This window comes from Hyperoodon ampullatus, assembly GCF_949752795.1.
Source record: "Hyperoodon ampullatus genome assembly, chromosome: 5".
Classification (NCBI taxonomy): Eukaryota; Metazoa; Chordata; class Mammalia; order Artiodactyla; family Ziphiidae; genus Hyperoodon; species Hyperoodon ampullatus.
In genome coordinates, this window is record NC_136918.1 from 138,005,150 (window position 1) to 138,026,252 (window position 21,103).

The 21,103-nt window shown below is 45.7% G+C and overlaps 1 protein-coding gene across 3 annotated transcripts in view; it reads right to left on the reverse strand.

Moving 5' to 3' along the window:
* Positions 1-772: 772 nt before the first annotated feature.
* Positions 773-21,103, reverse strand: part of HLCS (holocarboxylase synthetase) — a gene marked incomplete at its 5' end in the record, with an annotated part of 193,687 nt that continues 173,356 nt past the window's right edge. For all 3 annotated transcript variants that reach the window (XM_079704245.1, XM_079704243.1, XM_079704244.1), the window contains 5 exons: positions 773-1,137; positions 3,227-3,440; positions 5,830-5,944; positions 11,146-11,306; positions 12,788-12,855. In XM_079704245.1, coding sequence (XP_079560371.1) covers positions 966-1,137; positions 3,227-3,440; positions 5,830-5,944; positions 11,146-11,306; positions 12,788-12,855 — 730 coding nt within the window. In that variant the 3' untranslated portion in view covers positions 773-965. The remainder of the gene's footprint in view (positions 1,138-3,226; positions 3,441-5,829; positions 5,945-11,145; positions 11,307-12,787; positions 12,856-21,103) is intronic.

Sequence of the window (21,103 nt, forward strand, 5' to 3'; positions counted from 1 at the left end):
TTTTCTTTTTTGGCAATATGAAAAGGGGGCCAAAAAATGTGGCTTACAAATAAAATGCCATCGCAGGATTTCGAAGCGAGCCTGAGGCTGGCTTACAAGCGCCGCATCCTCCTTTGCGTGTGGAATGAGAGACTTCATCCCCAGCTGTTAGGCCCAAATCATCCACCTCGCATCCACGCAACTGCCTGATCAACGCTTTCAGGACCCTGAACTTGATGCCATCACTTCAGAATATGCAGTAAATTTAAACTTATGAAAGGAGAGCTCATTCATTAATGTCAAAGTAATTAACTGATTTCCTCTACAAGGTCATTGCAACCATACCAGCCTCTGTTCCATTTAGACATTGTTGTTGGACCACAAACCACAGGATGAGAGTAACACTAGAAATCTACCTTCTCTTTTCTTCACTAACAAAAAAATAAAATGATAACTAAGTGCCAATATATGTTCCTGTAGGAAAACACCTCCCTGGATGCTTGTAAACAGTGTTACCATACCTCTAACTCACCAATGGTCTGGGCCCGAAAACTTTTCTAAAATCTGTTTTTAATAGTCTAGGGGTAAAGACCTCCACTACTGGGAAAACATTTGAATTATGTCATTGCTGTTTCCATGTAAAAACTACCTCCCTCCCCAATTAAGATGCATCCAATTCCAAAAGGGGAGAAGAATTTCACACCTATGGCAGGGCTTATACCTGAATTAAATCTTCCACTTGTGAACCCTCCACCCCCAGCATCTTCAAACACCAAATAAAATGACAACAGAACAAAATTAAAGAATTTACAGCTTAAGTGGAGGGAGAAAAAATTTGCCTACAACTCTGAATTAGTTTCCCAGACCCATGGGCTAGGACAGGCGGCAGAAATCGACGTGCAATGCTCCTGCCGTGGTCCTGCCCTTCCGTCTGTCCCAGCGCAGCCCAGCTGTGGCCCGGGGCCCAGCAGACGCTCCAGACAGGACTACGGCTGTTTGGGAATTATGAGGTTTCTCAGCATGTCGAAGGAGTTGCCGTCTGGATGCACAGTCACTACTTCGCCGTTTTCCTGGTGAACCAGAAGGAACCCGGAATCATCTAGGCCGACTATCCACACCTTTGGTCCCTCAGCACTTCCCAGGCGGACTTGCTGAGCACTGAAAATGAAGAACAGCCCCCAGTCACCAGGGAAATGTAATGACGCTGCTTGAGACAATTAGTTAAGTAATTATCCATTATGCGAAAGGATTCGGGGGTGGGCTGGGATGGATATAGTTAAAATGAATCTGAGCCTGAGCTCTGACTTCCACTGGTCTCCCCTGAATTGTCCTGAAAACTACCCGAATAACCAGGGCGATGGAAAGTCCACTAGGGAGTTAGGAATTGCTTCCCTTATAAACGAAGGCACTCCTCATTCTGATCATGTGGAACGATTATTTGCACCACTTCCTCACCCTCCAGCTACTTTAATTTTTATTTATTTATTTATTTTTTGCTGCATTGGGTCTTTGTTGCTGCACGCAGGCTTTCTCTGGTTGCGGCGCGCGGGCTTCTCATTGCGGTGGTTTCTCTTGTTGCGGAGCACGGGCTCTAGGCGCGCGGGCTTCAGTAGTCGTGGCACATGGGCTCAGTAGTTGTGGCTCGTGGGCTCTAGAGTGCAGGCTCAGTAGTTGTGGCACACGGGCTTAGTTGCTCTGCGGCATGTGGGATCTTCCTGGACCAGGGCTCGAACCCGTGTCCCCTGCATTGGCAGGCGGGTTCTTAACCACTGTGCCAAAAGGGGAAGTCCCTCTAGCTACTTTAAAGAAGCACTGTTCAACCCTCTAGGTTTTTTGGCTGAGATTGGTCGCTTTCTGGCTGTGTTCAAAACTCTTAGCAAGTTGGGTAGCATCAATTTTAAGTTAAACTCATTCTAATTTTACTTCTTTCGAACAGTTTCCAAATGCAACTGTTGAGTTATATCCTTGTTAACAGTTTTAAAAGTATAGACTCTGTACCTCCCCAATTTTTATTTTGAAGAATTTCAAACCTACAGAAAAGGTGAAAAATAGTACAATGAACCTCATATTCCCCCTTCACTTATATTCACACCAACTGATGACATTTCCCATGTTTGCTCTCTTTACACACACACACACATACACACACACCTACAGTTTTATGGGGGTGGTTTTTGCTGATATTTAAAAATAAGTTGCAGGCATCGTGACACTTTACACTTAAATACTTCAGCATGTATCTCCAAAGAATAAGAAGTATCTCCTACAAAACCAGAATATCATTATCACGCTCAAGAAATTTGATCTTGGTACAATAACATTATTTAACATACACTCCCTGTTCAAATGTCCCCATCGTCTCATTAATATTCTTTGTGGCTATTTCCTCCCTTCCAGGATCTGATTATGAATCACATATTGCATTTAACTGTCATGCCTCCTTAGTCTTCTTTAATCACAAAACTCCCACCTTCTCTTTGTTTTTAAGACACTGCCATTGTTGAAGGGTAGAGGTCTATTGGTATACATCAGTGCTTCTCAAATTGAAGTGCTTGAGAATCCCCTGGAGCCTTTGTTAAAACAGGAATGCTGGGCCCCAGCCTCAGAGTTTCTGATTAAGGAAGTCCAGGGTGGAAGTCAAGAATCTGCCGTTTCTAACAGGTTCCCAGGTAAGGCTGCCACTGCTGCTGGGAGATCTCACTTTGAAGACGACTGTTATCAAGAATGTTCCACATTTTAGATTTGCCTGTTTCCTCACAATTAGGTTCAGCTTAAACATGCTGGGCAGGAAAATCTCCAGTGATGTTGTGTCTTTCCCAGGGCATCCCACCAGGAGGCACGGGATGCCCATTTGTCCCAGTGACTGGAGATGCTAACTTGCTCAAGGTGGTATCCACCAGGTTTATCCATCAGTAAAGTAAAAGATAATGATCTAGACCAGTGTTTAGTTTCTCGTCTTAAGATACTAAACTACTGATTTAATAAAGGAATTTTTTTTTTTTTTTTTGCGGTACGTGGGCCTCACTGTTGTGGCTTCTCCCGTTGCGGAGCACAGGCTCCGGACTTGCAGGCTCAGCGGCCATGGCCCACGGGCCCAGCCGCTCCGCGGCACGTAGGACCCTCCCGGACGGGGGCACGAACCCGCGTCCCCCGCATCGGCAGGCGGACCCTCAACCACTGCGCCACCAGGGAAGCCCTTTTTTTTTTGTCAGGAATTTTAAAAGAATGAAGACAAGCCAGCACTGACCTGTGTAGCCAATATTTATAATAGAGAGGAAGGACGCCATTGGGCCCTTCGTCCTGAAATGTGTCGATCAGCTTCTCCAGCACAGTCACACTTCTGGCGATGAGATAATCAGCTCTTAAGGGCTTTAGTTCGGCCCCGAGTTGCTTATTGTATTCTGTGATGAGATCGTTGATGCATATGGTAGGGTTGCTGTTAGTCACGTTAAATCCACAGCCTGGACAAAAACAAACAATTGAAAACACGAGTAGCTCAGCCTACTGACGACATCACACGTTTCTCTCAACCACCTGGAAAAAGTTACAGTTTTTACTGTCAACTTCCTGCTTCCTTGTCCTCATTGTGAGTTTACTGTCTCTGGTCACTTAAAGAAAGACTTACGTCTTTGAGCCCATCTTCCTTCCTCATCCTTCCCTCACTATCCCCATCAAACCAGAACCATTCCAAATTTACTACAAATTAGTTGGGGAAAAAAAGCCAGCCAGATTTGATTCAATTAAGCAGAAGCTATGAATGGGACAAAACAGAGTTGCCTCTGAAACGACCACCTCCTGTGGTCGAGCCAAGAATTGGAGCTCTGCACGGAGCCCGATGTAAAATAAAATCTCTTGTTTCTTTCTCTATTTAAATAATGGAACACATGCTTAAAAATAAAGAATTTTATTCAGGTCTTAAGAAGTAAACTCTGGATTCAGAGATTTCCAACCTTGGTCATGACTTAACCCTAAAACACATCTTTTAATGCTTTATCCTTGGAAGTCTTTGGTGCTAGGGTTACACTGCTGGCAAAAGGCCAACCCATGTTTAGTGGCTCTTTCACAAGCCCCTAAACCAAGGCTTCACGAGAGTGAGTTTCTGGCTTATCTCTGCTGTTACTTAACACCACTGTTCTCTGCAGGAGAGGGGAGACTTTAGAAAAGCCGAACCTTAGTTTTCAGCAGGGCCCTGAATCAACCTCAAAGAGGTCTTCAATAAGAAATAAAATACTGCAAGAACTAGGCAGTAAGACTATTGTTTTTTTCAGGACCTCTGAGAAAAAAAATTCCCAAAATACTTGCCTCAGATAGAACAACGATATGTACAATAACTACGTTTTGGTGAATGTTCTGTGCCATTTTCAGTGTTAAGGGAAGGACTGATCGGCCTCAGATTATTATTGTTTTAAATATACTAGCTATTAAAATACAAAGCAATGTAAAAAAACAAGTAACTACAGCAACAGGGGCAGAATCTGCAGTTGTTCATTTGTTCTTTCATTGGACAACATACACAATAGCTGAAGCACCTGTGGCATATAAAGCATTCAGTTAAGTGTATATAGCGCGGAAAGAGCTCCCCTGTATTCAGAAATCCAAAGTCCTGGGAAAATAGCTACATGAACTACTGTCAACGTAGGCTGCGTCTTTCTAAGGACCAGCAGGCACCCCGACGGTGACCTTGAATCTTCCCCAAAGATGCCCCCCGCCTCCCTCCCCCTCCTCCCAACGCCTTAAGAAAGCTATGGATTCTCCCCGCAGGAACATGTTTCGTTCCCCCCACACTGACAAAATTCCCTAGCTCCCCGAAGGAAACCCAGCACTGGGCCTCCTCAATATCTGTGGGCCCTATTAGGAATCTCTGCACCTAGCCCAGTTACTCATTTACAGATGGGAAACGGAGCTTGGAGGGTATGAAGAAGCTTGCCTAGAATAATATTGCCAGTCGGTAGCAGAGCTGGAAGCGTACACCTTGTATTCTTTGGCTGGCGTTTCTAACACATGATCACATGTTTTCTCTCCATTACTGAGTTTTGAACACCAATCAAGCTCTCCTGGGCATTAGGGAGAAGCTGATGCTTGGATGACCAGGGGCCGAGGAACTTCTGAAGCCACTTCAGATCCATCTCCTTGCCTGATACGGAGGTGCTGATGTGAAACAGGGATTCTTTACCCCACCTTGACCAGCCTGGAGCTTCTTCTGAGGTCAAAAAGAAGGCAACTTTTCCAGGGACTGGGAAGGTCAGATTAAGAATACAAGAAAGGGGCTTCCCTGGTGGCGCAGTGGTTGAGAATCCGCCTGCCGATGCAGGAGACACGGGTTCGTGCCCCGGTCCGGGAAGATCCCACATGCCGCGGAGCGGCTGGGCCCGTGAGCCATGGCCGCTGAGCCTGCGCATCCGGAGACTGTGCTCCGCAACGGGAGAGGCCACAACAGTGAGAGGCCCACATACCGCAAAAAAAAAAAAAAAAAAAGAAGAATACAATAAAGACTGCCAGGACACCCATCCTTGAAATTAGCTTTCTTTTCTTGTTACCAAATAATACAGTAAATGTTTACTTTCACTGTTTCTAATTTATTGAGAAGCAGGAGTGGGGAGAGGTATAAGAAAACGCCTGTTTGGTGAGATGCCAATTCAGTGGTTTCCATGGCCATAGATAGGAACACTAAACCCTTTGAAGGGCTTTCTACCAATCTGGCCTGTTGTGCACGCATATTGTGTTCTATAACTCAAGACTCAAAGAGAAAGTAATCCCATATGATAATCCACTCCCCCCAATACAGCCATGTGTGAACCACTTTTATTTTTATTAATCTAAAAATTCTGGGGGAAGGCTTTAAAAACTTACCAATAAGTATATAAAATGTTTCTCCCATAAGTGTTGAGTTAACCAGAACTCCACCAAGCTTCATGAGGTCACTGTAATAAATATCGTTGGGCCACTTCACTCGTAAGTTGATATCCTAAAGGAAAATCTGCATATTAATCAAGCAGTCAGAAGACACAAAGGGACCAGAAGAGGTCGTCCAGCTAAAATAAAACAAAAGAAAAAAGAAGAACAGAATACTCTTGAAACAAATGGAACAGGGAGTCTCATCCTCTCTTCTTTTTGAGACAGCTAATCACCGCTTTGGAACAACCTGGTATTAAAGTACCTGGTGGGGCTAGAGGGAAGGAGACCTAGAGAACACATTCAACAGGAATCCCAGCACTCTCCCCACCCCCATCACTGTTCATCATCAAAAACACTCTCCGAAGACACCTACCTTGGGAATTAAGTTCATTATCCCAATATCAACGACCACACCACAGAGTACCATTGTGTGCTGGGGACAGGGGGCAGGCAGAGAATAATACTCTCAGGGCTCTTTTCCCTTACGGAGCTTCTGCTCAAGAGAGAGACGAATGGCCCTGAATTAACCAGCGTCCTAAAAGCCAGGGAGAAATGCGTCAGCAGGACGCCATGGAGATTCAGAGGAGCACCTCGTTTCACTGAGTTATTAGACAAGGACTCCATGAACTGCCACCAGCCAACTCGGGAGAGAGGAAGAGACTTGTCCAGTGGTGTGCTGCCTCTCCATCCTGAAGGATGTGGCCTGGGCAACCCTGCCTGTGCCTGGTCTCAGTGGAACTTGGGCCTTGAACTGGGCCACTCAGACCCCCACCTCCTGCCATGACTGTGAAGTTGGGGCACACAGACTGGGAGAGACCCAGTGGGCGCCAGAACTGCCAGGGCTCCTGGGTCTGGGACTGGCAGGCAGGTGTGGGTGGAAGGAAGCCCATCTGGACACACGAGGCTGGAAGAGAGACACTCAGCAAAATAAAACCAAGAGACCAGAGAGCAGATCATGGGCTCAGTCCCACAGGGCTGGCTCGCTCTTCACTGGGGGCAGGCACGGCACCAAGCCCCATCTCGGTACCAGCCTGCACGTCACGTATACCAAGCCCATGTGTTGGTACCAGTATCATCTCTATTTAACAAAGGGAGGACTGAAGCTTAGAGACACTGTCTGGCTTGCCTGAGGCTGCACCACCTGCAAGTGGCAGAGCTGGGACACAAACCCAGGGCTTTCTGACACCAGCCCCTGGGAGCTTAACCCTATGCTGTGCAGCCTGCCGCTTCCAAGCAATCCTCTTCCCTCCCTCCAGCAGGACTGCTTTTCACCCTGGCCAGTTAGAACATGTTTCTGTCCTTTACAAGCTCATCTGCCCTATGACAGGGAAAACTCATATTACTTTTCTGACTAAAATAAGGTTCGGGGGGATGGGTGGAGGTGGGGTGGGACGTCTGTCCCCCAGGGGAATCTGGCAATGTTGGGAGGCATTGCTGCTTGTCACAGCTTGAAGGAATCCTACTTGCATCTAGTGGGGAAAGGCCACTGATGCTGCTCCACCGCCTGTAATGCCCAGGATGGTCCCACAACCGAGACGGAGGGGCCCAAACGTCAACAGTGCTGAGAGTGAGAAACGCTGGTCTAGAAACTCTGCACCTTGGAGACCATGGTCCTGGTCACTCTCCCAATTCCCCTCTTTCTCCTCTCTTGCCTACCCACGTCCCACTGTGGCCGGCACAGTCCCGGCCGGAGCTCAGAAACAGCTCCTGCACCACAGGGGCCGCTGCTTACTTCTGCGCTGCCCCTGCTCTCGGGCTCCTGTTTCACTTCACATTTTCAGGTCTAGTTAGTTAATGATGCAACCTGTGAAATTCTGGGTTCTCACCCAGGTGAACAGGACATCTATTCCAAGATGAAGAGAAAGTCCAGGTGTTTATTTTTCATTGTCTCAACCTTTTATTCAGACAGCGACTACAGGCCATGTAGAAAGCACTACGCTAGGCTCTATGAGGACCAAAATAAAACCAATCCTGTGTTCAAAGAGCTGGTTGCTTTGTAGGAGTTAGAACCAGAGCACAAATAACCCTGCTTCAAGCAATCCATGGGAGGTGCCCTAAAAGTGGCCCAGACATTTTTTTTTTTTTTTTTTTTTTTTTTGCGGTACGTGGGCCTCTCACTGTTCTGGCCTCTCCCGTTGTGGAGCACAGGCTCCGGATGCGCAGGCTCAGCAGCCATGGCTCGTGGGCCCAGCCGCTCCGCGGCATGTGGGATCCTCCCGGACCGCGGCACGAACCCGTGTCCCCTGCATCGGCAGGCGGACTCTCAACCACTGCGCCACCAGGGAAGCCCTGGCCCAGACATTTAAAGTACTTGCATGGCATCGGAGGAGGGAGAGTTTGTAGCTAGCAGTTTCCAGGAATGGCATTTGAGCCAGGACTCTCAGGGCAAATAGGACCTGGAAGTGCAGAGAAGAGAACAGGAGCAGGATACACGGGTGGGAGGAGGCTGCAGAAGCCCAGCAGGACCTCGAGGACAGAAAAGCAGCAGGAGTAAGCACGGGCAGCCCAGCGCGGGTTCTGGAAGGGACGGCACGCAGGCCACCACACTGCCCCTGGTCCGACCAGGCTGGGTATGGTTCGTGTGCAGATGGTGACATCTGGCCGGGGACAAGAAGGGCAGGGCATAAGAGAGGCCAACCCAGCACAACGGGGGGCCTATTTCAACCACCCTGTAGCTGTAGTGTGTAAGCTAATTAGACTCGGTGAAAAATGAATATTCAGGACCTCCCTGGTGGCGCAGTGGTTCAGAATCTGCCTGCTGATGCCGGGGACATGGGTTCGAGCCCTCGTCCAGGAAGGTCCCACATGCCGCGGGGCAACTAAGCCCGTGTGCCATGGCCACTGAGCCTGTGCTCTAGAGCCCACGAGCCACAACTGCTGAGCCCACGTGCCACAACTACTGAAGCCCGCGCGCCTAGAGCCCGTGCTCTGCAACAAGAGAAGCCACCACATTGAGAAGCCCACGCACCGCAAGGAAGAGTAGCCCCTGCTCGCTGCAACTAGAGAAAGCCTGAACGCAGCAACGATGAACTAACGCAGCCAAAAATAAATAAATACATAAAGTTATATAAAGAAATAAATATTCGGTTGGCCAAAAAGTTCGTTCGTGTTTTCCTGTAAGCTATAACTAACGAACTTTTTGGCCAACCCAATACTAAAAGAGTGGATCCTAAAAGTTCTCATCACAGGGGAAAAAAATAGTTTTAATAACCATATGAGCTGATATATGTTAATAAAACCTCCTGTGGAGATCACCTTACACTATACGCATATCAAGTCATTATGCTGCACACCTTCAACTTATACACTGCAGTATGTCATTTACATCTCAATAAGACTGAAAATAAAATAAGAATGAAGCCAATCCAAAACCATACAGATAAGAAGATAAGGCTGAGCTGGACAGCTGCAGAAATGGGATAGGAACTTTGTGGGGAGCTTCTTAAGGAGAATGGGGACACACCCGCGGGTCCACTGTAGAGGGCAAGCTTTCCACCTCCCCACCCGCTACCCCAGCACCTGGCAGAGCCTTCGCGCACAGCAGGCACTCAGAAAGTGCTTGCTAAGTTAACAAGTGAGGCTACAAGGTCGAAGTTAAAGCCATGAAAAAGTTCAACAGACTAATTTAAATTTTTACTTTATTTTCCTAAGACTAATTAACCTGTTGCTAGGGTTAAAGATATTTTCCCCACAACAGAATTTTATCTTCTCAACTGCTTAGTGCAAGATGAAGTGTCCAGTTCAGGGGCTGCACGCTGGGCCTGTGAAGGTTGGTGACAGTCTGATGAGCCCAAACCCATGAGACACAGCAAGGATGCTGAGCGCCCGGTATCAAATCTCACGCTTCGGCATACGTGCCAATGACTTGACGTAATACGGGAAACATGTACCCCGGTCCCACATACCATGACTATGAGGACATGGCCACATCGGAGGAGCTTAAGGGGCAGTGGAGAGGACTGCTTCTCCATTGAAACACTCACGACAGACCCACTTTCAAAGTCATGATCTTAGCATCTTGCTTCACAAATTAATACAATAATTGTTTTTAGCCTGACGTTAAGAGCTGTAGGTGGGGAGCGAGGCTGGGGAAAAAAACCCTTACTTTTATTTTATATGTTTAATTTTTTTTAGATGAATGAATCTTTTTTTTAATTTTATTTTTATTTATTTATTTTTGGCTGCGTTGGGTCTTCATCGCTGTGCGCACGCTTTCTTTAGTTGCTGAGAGCCGGGGCTACTCTTCCTTGCGGTGTGCAGTCTTCTCATTGCTGTGGCTTCTCTTGTTGCGGCGCACAGGCTTCAGCAGTTGTGGCTCGTGGGCTCTAGAGCACAGGCTCAGAAGTTGTGGCACGTGGGCTTAGTTGCTCCGCGGGATGTGGTATCTTCCCCGACCAGGGCTCGAACCTGTGTCCCCTGCATTGGCAGGCGGATTCTTAACCACTGCGCCACCAGGGAAGTCCCAAGAGCCCCCTTTTTATAACCATATGAAATTCTTCCAGGAAAAGGAGGAGGCGGGTACAGCACGTGGAGCCTGGGGAATGGGAGGGAGGCTTCATGGCTGTGTTAAGTGCTCTCTTTTCCTTGTCTTCTTAATAACTGACACCAAAGCATCAAGAGTACTGATGTAGCAGGCACATCTGTCCCTACAGCTGGGTGCAGATGGCCCTAAACGAACATGCACATTGAACTCAGGCAGCCACAGACAAGGGATAGCTTTGCTGAGCACAGACTGTGGTAAATGAAGGTAGGAAATGAGAAGGTTTGTTTAGGCCTATAAAATAATCCTTTTCACCAGAAAGCATCACAGATAAATAGACCCATCCAGTCCAATGTGCTTCAATAAGAAAGAAAGAAAGAAAGAAAGAAAGAAAAAGAAAGAAAGAAAGAAAGAAAGAAAGAAAGAAAGAAAGAAAGAAAGAAAGAAAGAAAAAGAAAGAAAGAAAGAAAAAGAAAGAGAGAAAGAAAGGAAGGGAGGGAGGGAGGGCGGGAGGCAGGCAGAAAGGAAAAAGAGGCTTGCCCTTACTAGGACATTTGACAAATCTGACAAAAGGACAGAAAGGGAATTCTGGAAAATAATCACATTGCAGCAAGCCTGAAGCAGCTATAAACCTGACGGTGCTTTTAAACCTCCAAGAGCACTCTGCTGCCAGCTTTGCAAAAGCAGGCTGAGGCTCCACATGAAGGAATCATTCAGACACGTACTACAAACACACCTGAACTGAGATGTGCATGCATGGTGGGGATGTGACGGTGATGAACTGCACGTACCTGGTACCCAGGAATGGACCTTACCGCCTCCACGACAGCCAGAGACATCAGATGCTGGACAAACGGAATCCTCTGTCCCAGCTGGGATCTCAGTGGGATGGAGACAAGCAGGGTAGAAAGAGCACACCCCACGGGGCTCAGCCAAGCATTCCTTCCCCGCCCTGGAACACAAGCGCCATCAGGAAACTGGCCATTCTGCACCATGAACAGACTCAGATGCACATAATGCCAGAAAAACTGCTGAGGCCTCAGAGACACACACTAAAGACCTGTCCCACCTGAATGACTGATGAACGTGCTTGGTTATTCTGGGGTTAACTCAACAACAGAGAAGCTTTTTAAAATCTGAAGCTCTGTTGCTGAACAAGTTTCCAATAATTAGCATAATGTCCTCCCTCTGTGAGCATATCATTTATACTTTGATGATAAAGTCTTACACAGTGTCTGAACATCACTCTCAGTTTAATTCTCACCATACGGCAATGCAGGTGAAAACAGAGACAGTGGGGAAACCGGATCGAATCTATGCTGGTCCAGGAGAGGTCCTGGAAGCCATTTGCTAGAAGTGAGCCCTACTGTCATGGTCCCATAACGCTGTGAATACATTAAAAACCACAGAATAGTACACTATAAATTGGGGGACTGTATGGTATGTGAATTATATCTTGCTGTTGTTTTTTTTTTTTTAAAGGAAGCTGAATTTGAAAAATGATCCCTGATATTAACTCTCTGAGTTATTTTTCTTAAAAAATAGAAGTCGAGAAAATAACATAATCAAAATGAGAGGTATAATCAAACTTGTTCCATGTCTTTTTTTAAACCACCTTACTGAGCACCACAGCCTTGAATAAAATAAATTTTTTTCTCTCTTTTGAGTTATGTTCAAAAGACATGCTCAAGAGAAAGAAGCGAAAACAGTGGATTTCTTATTTCATTGCTTCTTCTGAGGAAGGCATAAGAGCCTCTGAGAGTTCAAAGGACGTTTGGGTCGGCCTGCTGCCAGCTGCGGGTGGGGAGAGACAGGGGCCTGTCGCTCCCGGTATGACCACTGAGCACGAATCTGCTTGCGGCTGGACCCCAGATGGATTCTGGGAGGATATGGGCTCTTGCCTCTGAGAGTCAGCAGGTGTTGGAAGCTCTGGGCAGCCCTTGGCTTCTTTGTGGTCATTCTGTGAATACGCATTGATCGTTGAGCGAGTGCCCACTCCGTGCAAATTCCAGTGCCAGCTGGCAGATGAAAGACCCCTCCATGTGACACTCGGTATAGACACAGAAGGCACCTCACAGAGAACTTCAGGAAAATAAACGTCTCTATAACATAGCTATTATTCACACACTGCAATGCCTAGAATGTGTCAGAAAGAAGAATTTACAAGAGGTAGGTAAATGAACATTAAAACCATCACAAGCGGACGTCAATTAATTAATAAACATCCCAGTTTAAGAGAATGCTTTAATTCTTCTAAGGTTCAATCTTCTAATTGATTTTCCTCCCTCTTCTCCATTTTAGGGGTGTGTGAAAACAACTTCTGACTCGAGTCATGTCGATGATCAGCACATGCAATCAATTGGCTCTCTGGCCAGGAGAGTCACAGATTTTAGAAAACAAAAACCACAGAAACAGTAACAAAAGATGACTGACCTTTGCCCTGCGTTTGGTGGACTGCGATGGCGATTAAACCCATTTCCTGTGGCATCTCAAACATCAACCTGCAAATGGTGGGAAAGACCAGTCAGCCAGAACAGGGACACGACATGAGAACCGGGAGCTGAAAGTGGGGGACACTGTTTGCACTCATTTGTGAATGTGTTAGTAAGGAAGGGCCATCTTACGGGTTTCAAGGGACACTGACCCCATTCCCAGCCTCTGTAGTGAGAATGGTGGAAAAGGGACAAAGAAAACGCCATTTAATATCAAAAAAAATGGTTGGGGGGGGCAGTGTGCGTGCACGTGTACCTGCCCAAGCTGTCATTAGGTTTATCCGAGACATTGTTAGATGACATTTCTTTGGAATATCCTATCAAGTTCTCTCTTCCCCCGCTGATGTGGTGTCCCTTCTCCGAGTGACAACTAGCAATTCCTGACATTTGTTTCTACTTAGAGTGCGTTTCTGTCTGAACACTAGAACATAATGATAACAGAAGTTTCTGATTATTCAGAAAACTAATATGGTGGCAATAAAGCCGTTTAAAACACACACTATCCCCTGAGAACTAATTATGTTTTAACGATAGTAAATAAATCGACACCTTCTGAGAACTCAGGAGAACCCTGGATCCTTTTAGGCTTGAGTTCTGCTTTTAAAATGGTTTTATTTAAAAGAATACAAACTTCCCTTTGGGGGATAGGTAGAAAAGTGCACTATATCTCCGCCAAATGAGTCGACATTAACTTTGATTTCTTTTCTCTCTTTTTTTCCCCCAGAAAAGGAAAGGAAAAAAAAATCCCTCACGCTGAGAATTTCCTCCCAGTTCCATTCTACATATTTAACTCCACGTTAGGAAGGTTTTCCTGTGCCTTCCCAGGAGTTGCTTGCTGACCAGGTACTGAGCAGGCATAGTTCACCGTCGGATTTATCAGACAAAGCAAAACATCAGGTTTGTCCACGGTCGGTGCCGCGGCAGAGGCCTCTCTGAAATACTCTTCTGGGGGAGGGAAGTGGCAAGGGCAGCAATGACAGCGAGGTGGTGTTTTGTATAAACCAAGTTTCCGCGAGCGATTCCAGGGTTTCCACAGCACCCAGTGCTGAAGAGAGAGACCACGCTCTGATAGCCCTTCATCCTCTCCTCCCGGCTCGGGGAACGGGGTGGAACTTCACACATGGTAAGAGACAGAAAATACTTAAAGGCCAAAACAACCAGGGGGTCTCTGTGCACGCACGCGGGCTGGCAGAGCCTCGCAGGACGCAGGCAGGCCCGGTGGGGGGGAGCCAGAAGACCCCTTGACTTGCTAAGAAGAGCCTGGCCACATCAGGCAGGGGCCGGGCTGGCCCGACAGCCACGGGGCATTCCCAGCGAGCAGCCAGCCCCGCTGTCTGGGTGCCAAGCCCACTTCCATCTCACATGAAATACAGCTCCAGAAGTATTTCTCTTGGACACCATGAATAACCCATTGAGATCGACTCTGCCTATACACTGTTGGGCTCCAAGAATAAAGCGTCCTTTTCTTGCGTTGGAGCGGCAGAAAACCCTAAGAAGGAATCTTTATCCGCGCAGAGAGGTAACAGTGTCTCCCAGGAGCCTCCTGCTTACCAGAGAGACCCAGCAGCCCTCCACCTGGGCTCCTGAGGCACGAGCTCTGGGGCGAGGACGCCCAACAATTTTTTCTGTGGGAAGGGGTGCGGGGGATGATTCTGCATGTGTGAGCAGATTGCAAAGGCTCTCTCCATGGCAGAAATCTAGGACGTTCTGTCAATGAACATGTAGACGGTAGATGGCCATGTCTACAGGGAGCGGTGGTGATGGTGGAATTAGGCGTGGGGAGGCGGGGAGGTTCAGAAACCAAACACAGCCTTTTCTAGAACAAAGAGAAATGATGAAGGGAACATATGCACTAAACTGCGGGAGCTCTGGCAGCAGTTTAACAGGGCATATGGATGAGAAGACTGAGCGTGTGCTGCTGAAGGCCAAGAGGAAATTCTGCGCGGAGGGAGACAATGCGGGGGGCGGGGGACTGGGGGTGGTGTAATGCTTAGTTTGAGGCCAGTGGAGGCCGCCAGATTTATTTGTGCTATCTAAGATAACTCTGGGGGCCAAACCACACGGCTCACGGTCAACAAAGAAGCATTCATGAACGTTTGCAAAATCTCAATTTTGCATCTCTGAAGATGAAGTCTCTAGGTTACTTTAGCAGAAAGGAGACACCATAAATGCATTTCCATCCCGAGTTGACGTTATTCTCACAAAAGGAAATAGAAAAAGGAGGGAAAAAAAGAAGAAGAAAAAAAAAAAAAGGAGGGGGTTACATAATGACTACCTCCCTGCCTCTGTGCTGTTTTTCCTCGTTGGCAAAGGCTGTTTAATAAATGGTTTCTGTGAGTGGCAGCAGAGGGCACGCACTGTATACCAACAGGGCACACGAGGAAAGTGCTCTGTGTTTGTACACTTCCCTTGGGTCCGAAACATCCAGAGCTCCCAAGGCTCACTTGGCAAACAGGACAGCGTCCTGACCACTCTGTTACTAAGGACATCACAGTTCCCACTGGGTTCCCTGCCAACCGGAACGTCCTGAATTTCACGTTGTTGTTGGAATTAAGTGTTAATAATTAAAACTAACCAAGGGACTTCCCTGGAGGCTCAGTGGTTAAGAATCCGCCTGCCAATGCAGGGCACACAGGTTCGAGCCCTGGTCTGGGTAGATCCCACATGCCACGGAGCAACTAAGCCTGTGCGCCACAACCACTGAGCCTGCGTTCTAGAGCCCGCGAGCCACAACTACTGAGCCCACGTGCCACAACTACTGAAGCCTGTGCGCCTAGAGCCCGTGCTCTGCAACAAGAGAAGCCACCGCAATGAGAAGCCCGCGCACTGCAACAAAGAGTAGCCCCCGCTCGCCGCATCTAGAGAAAGCCCACACACAGCAACAAAGACCCAATGCAGCCAATAAATAAATAAATAAATAAACTTATTTTTTAAAAAACTAACCAAGAAGACAGGCCACTATGAGTTAGTGAAAATTCTGAATGAACAAAAGTTTAAATCCAGACCCAGTTAATCCACTTTGAGGATTCAAACCTAAGGAAATAGTCCACATTCACCACTGTGTTATAAAAGTAAAAAACTGGAAATTACATAAGAGTTCAGTAGGGAAACGGTTACATAAATTACGTTACATGACGTCAGTGGAATAATTTGTAACCATTAAAAATGATAGTTATGAAGACTATGTAGCAACACGGAAGAAATGCTTTCAATAGAATGTTCAATTTAAAAAGCAGGATATGAAACCTACATATACTTTTATCCCAAATGTGTAAAATTCACAGAAAAAGGGAGGAAGGAGATTTGACAAAACAATAACTGTGGCTACATTAGGATGATTTTTTCTTTATTTTTTTAAACTTTCTTTAAGATGACTGCTTACCTTTAATTTTAAAATACTTTTGAAAAATTTGGGGGAAAGCAGCATGGTTTTTATGTTTAAATATAATATTTGTAAACGTTTCAAATAGGACTGAAAATCTGCTTTAAAAATAAGATAATAACAGTTACCTTCAGCACACATTTTATTATAACCAATGAGCAAGACCTTATTTGATAAGTAATTAATGAGCAGAAACTCTTAAAGCCAGTCTGTTCATATGCAACGGGAGCCTTACACGTTTTACACCTGCTGACTCAGCGACTGTACTCCTAAGATTGAATTCTAAGCAGTATTCAGACAGGGAAACAAAATAATTCAGGGACACAACTATTCATCACAGCATTACACAGTGAAAAAAAATCATAAATAATACAAACTGTCCATGACAGAGGAAAGAAACAAAATCATAATATCCCCACATGAAAAAACATCATATAGCCATCAGTGATACAGGCAAATGTCCACTGAATACCACTAGATGACTTAAAGAGGGTAGAGAATCCTATATACAGCATGATTCCAATGATGCTTTAAAATATACTTTTAAAAATTGTTAGGAAATATACCAAAATATTAGCTGTGGTTACTTTAAGGAGTGTAATTATTGGAAAAATACAGCAAAGTACAAAGCAGAAAAGTCATCCAAAGAAGTCCTTCTTCTCATTAGAAATGTATGTTCTTCTATACTTTTTCCCCTTAAAAAATACTACACACACACACACGATATATTTTACAAAAAAAGTTCCTGATGACTGGAAAAACTGCGTATTTTGGAACTCTTAAAATAATGTAGATATTTAGTTATGGACACATTTTTATTATGTTGATAATAAAAAAGGCTTAAAAATAGCATCATGGTATGATCCCATCTATGTAAGCTATGTATTCCTATGTGCATATATAGAAGAACACAGGACACCTATTAACAGTGGTTATCACCAGAAAGTGGAAGCAGAATTATATGATGATTTAAATTTCTTCATTATGCTTCATTAATCTCTGGGTGGTAAGATTTCAAGTGTTTATTTTCTTTATACTTTTCTGAATTTTCCACTATTTCTATACTTGGAGTGCATTCATTTTAAAATCAGGAAAAACGCTATTAAAGAAAAGATTGAAATCCAACTTTTCTTTAACCTACAGCTCACTAGCTGCTGAACAACCTCCTCCTTTCTGAGAGATCGCAGATCTGCAACGCCAGAGCAGCCCACTGTCTGAGTTTTACCAGGCTCACTGTACGAATCCTCCTGTAACGCACAAATGGCGATGCCTGTCCCTCACACTCATTCCCTGGCGGAGCATGTGGCTTGTGCGAGGTGGCAGGCTGAGTCCAGTTACTGTCCATGCACAGGCTCCCTCAGAGCTGGGGAGATGGCATGCAGAAGGCTGTCAGCACCCTTGGGGGTCTCCACCCTGGGAGCCCTGAGGAGCTTCATCAACTCACGCTGGTGCCCGTGCTGTGCCCTGTCTTCTCCCCCCAGTCTTCTCAGTTCAGACTCTCCCTCTCCCAAGGCTTCAGGAAGACATTCTCAGAGAATTCCCCCCCCCTCCATGTTTTCTATGTGAAAAAAAGACCCAGTACAGGGGGGTAGGGATGAGGTGGAAGGAGAACGGGACCCAGGCAGTCACACACTGATGGCTAACAACTTACTTCTGATTTTGAAAACCTTTACTGGAAGATGAACTCTCACTGTTCATAACTGTATTTACTTCTGTGTAGTTCAAAGGAAACTGTGTTAAACTTCATTTCAAAAACTATTTCTTTCAAATGTATTAGATTGTGAACACCAACTCTTATATTTGGGCATCAGTTTTTAAAAAGTTAACAAGCTAAAATATAAAGATATTTTATTTTTTAAGAGTCTTACTCTAACAGTAAAATCAATTTTTTAAACAGTCTTACTCTAACAGTACAATCAATTTTTTAAACAGTTGCCTTCTATGCAAGAATGCACAGGATTGTTTTTTGAAAGAAAATGAGTAGTGTTTTCTGCTCCCAAGAACATGCAGACTGGAGCAAGGAGGGTGGGAGGGCTCTGCCATGCATGGGGCTGTGGTCTGGGGTGGAAGGTGCTGGACCCCAACCAGTGACTTCTCAACGGAGAGCTAGCCATGTGGGGGGCAAAGCTGAGATTGCTCCTGGCAGGAAAGGAAAGGTTCCTGAGGAACTTTAGAAACATTGCGGTGGAGACAACTCGGACAGGAAATGGGACAGATCTGGATTCAAACCCCCTTGTTGATATGAGCTAACACTGAGTAAGGGGCATGTCTCCCCCGCTCTTCCAGTCACCTAGGAAATGGTCTCGCTCTCCATAAGACTGGAGCCTGAAGGAATACACAAGATGCTGTGACATAGGGTAAGGGCTTAAATGTATCACTTGCTCTTCATTGTGTAGATCCCAGAAGGCCTTCAACTTCCTCTTCTTGGAGATAAAAAGGATGGTCAGAGAGAAGATGGGGAGGAGAACAGTGGTGCAAAGTGTATGTTTCGGGACCCTTCACAAATTCTAGAGGTAATGCCTCTTTCTGTGTACCTCTCGCCTACTTCCCCCATCTCTCTTACCTACACACACACTAATGTGATCTGAACCTGGACTAAAAAGCTTTTAGATGAACACAACTGGGTTGCAGAATCCTCACTTCCAGTTCTAGGGTCTCTGAACCCACTTAACAAAGCTATAAACCATTGGTTGAACTAGCTATCTGGCTTTTTAAAAATAACACATCGTCTAGGTTATTGCTTACAAATACTTTTGGTCACTTATACACAGCGGCACAACAGTTTTATTAATATATTCTTCCATTATCTTCTGGATTGGACACTTAAAACTACAATGACCTGTCATCAGTCCACCTTTTTGGAATGCTGTCAAATAAGTAAGCTTTAGATCATATTCCTTTGTGGTTCCTGTATAAGAGGATGTGCATCTCAGTGAGAGGCAAAGTGGGAATTCGGACTGCTCAAGAGTAGAACCATCACCACCTCCCCCCCGGGTGCTCCCCAGAAGCAGAGGCCCCACCTGTATTTCTGCTGAAGGATGTCTGTGGGTCAGATGCTCTGTTAGATTTCCATATCTCCTAGCATACCAATCATTCATAGATTTTCATCTAATTCTTCCCCATTTCCAACATCATACAGAACAGCATCTACACTACTGCTAAATGATTTAACTGCTCACAGGGAGGGAGTCCTGTGGGTTCAGCTTCCAGAATGAGGCACCTTTCTAGTACATCAAGCATTTGTTGATGTTGGTCTGTATTATTCAAGATGAACACAAACCATTGTTTCTTACCCCTGACACTGCACCATAAATACTGGATGTCTGAGCATCACCTCCTACCTTAGACCAATGCTGTTAAAGAATTCACAAATGGACAGCTACACTTGTGTAGACTGAACTATGGCACCCACAGCTACCTCTGAGGCCAAGCCTACAAGACAGTCCTGGTCCTAGATCCTCGGCATAGTTAAACTTGCCACCAAAAATGGGAACCCAGATCATGTCTAACCCCTCCACTAGGAGTCCCCAGATCACAGGATCTTCTCAACCCACTTCTCAGGCTGATCAGAGTCTATCATCTTCAACTGGGTGTGGAGGGGCTCCACCATGGAGCCATCACCATGGCTCGTTTACCCCAACAGAGGCCCTTCTGTTTTGAAATGCAGCTGCCATTTCAGAAGATGGACACTGACTCATCTTGACCATGTCTGTCTCCAAGCAGACATCTGGGAATCATTTTCCTGAAGGCACTGTCGATGTTTCAACTCGGTCACCTGGAATCAATGCCGATTTTCTGCACTTTACATGCATTATCTCATTTAAGCTTTACAAGTCAGATGAGGACACAGGCTTGGAAAGGCAAAACCACTTCTATAAATAGGCCACTGAGTCAGCAAATCAGGAATTCAAGTCAAGGTCTGGTTGGTTCTAAGACCGATGATATTTTGTTTTTCGTTTTGTTTTTAACCTTTTACTTTGTCATAATATCCGACTTACAGAAAACTTGCAAGGATACAGTATAAAGAATTCCTACATGCCCTTCACCCAGCACCCAGATTTCCCAGCTGTTAACCTTTTACCAAATAGGCTGCTCCGTATCTGTCTGTCCATAATTCTTTTTTCTGAACTGTGTGAGAGTAAGTTGCAGCCATAATGTCTCTTTATCCCTATATACTTCAGTGTGCTTTCCTAAAAATTAAGGGTATTGTTTTACATAATCAGAGTACAATTATCAAAATCAGGAACTTACCATGGATACCACACAGTTATCTAATCCGGGGGTCAGCAAACTTTTTCCGTAAAGGCCAGATAGTAAATATTTTAGTCTTTTGTGAGCCCTATGGTTTCTGTCGCAACTATTCAACCCTGCTGTCTGAGCAAAAAAGCAACTGTAGACAATATGTAAATAAATAAATCTGGCTGCGTTTCAACAAAACTTTATAGACACAGAAATTTGAATTTCATATAATGCTTATGTGTCACAATACAGAATTTATTTTAATTAAGACTTTTTTTTTTCTTTTTTTTGCGGTACATGGGCCTCTCACTGCCGTGGCCTCTCCCGTTGCAGAGCACAGTCTCCGGACACGCAGGCCCAACGGCCATGGCTCACGGGCTCAGCCGCTCCACGGCATGTGGGATCCTCCCAGACCGGGGCATGAACCCGTGTCCCCTGTATTGGCAGGCGGACTCTCAACCACTGCGCCACCAGGGAATCCCTAGACTTTCTTTTTTGAGTGGCTTTAGGTTTATAGAAAAACTGAGCAGGAAATTCCCTGGCGGTCCAGTGGTTAGGACTCCATGCTTCCACTGCAGGGGGCCATGGTTCGAGTCCTGTCGGGGAACTAAGATCGCACATCACACATGCCATGCA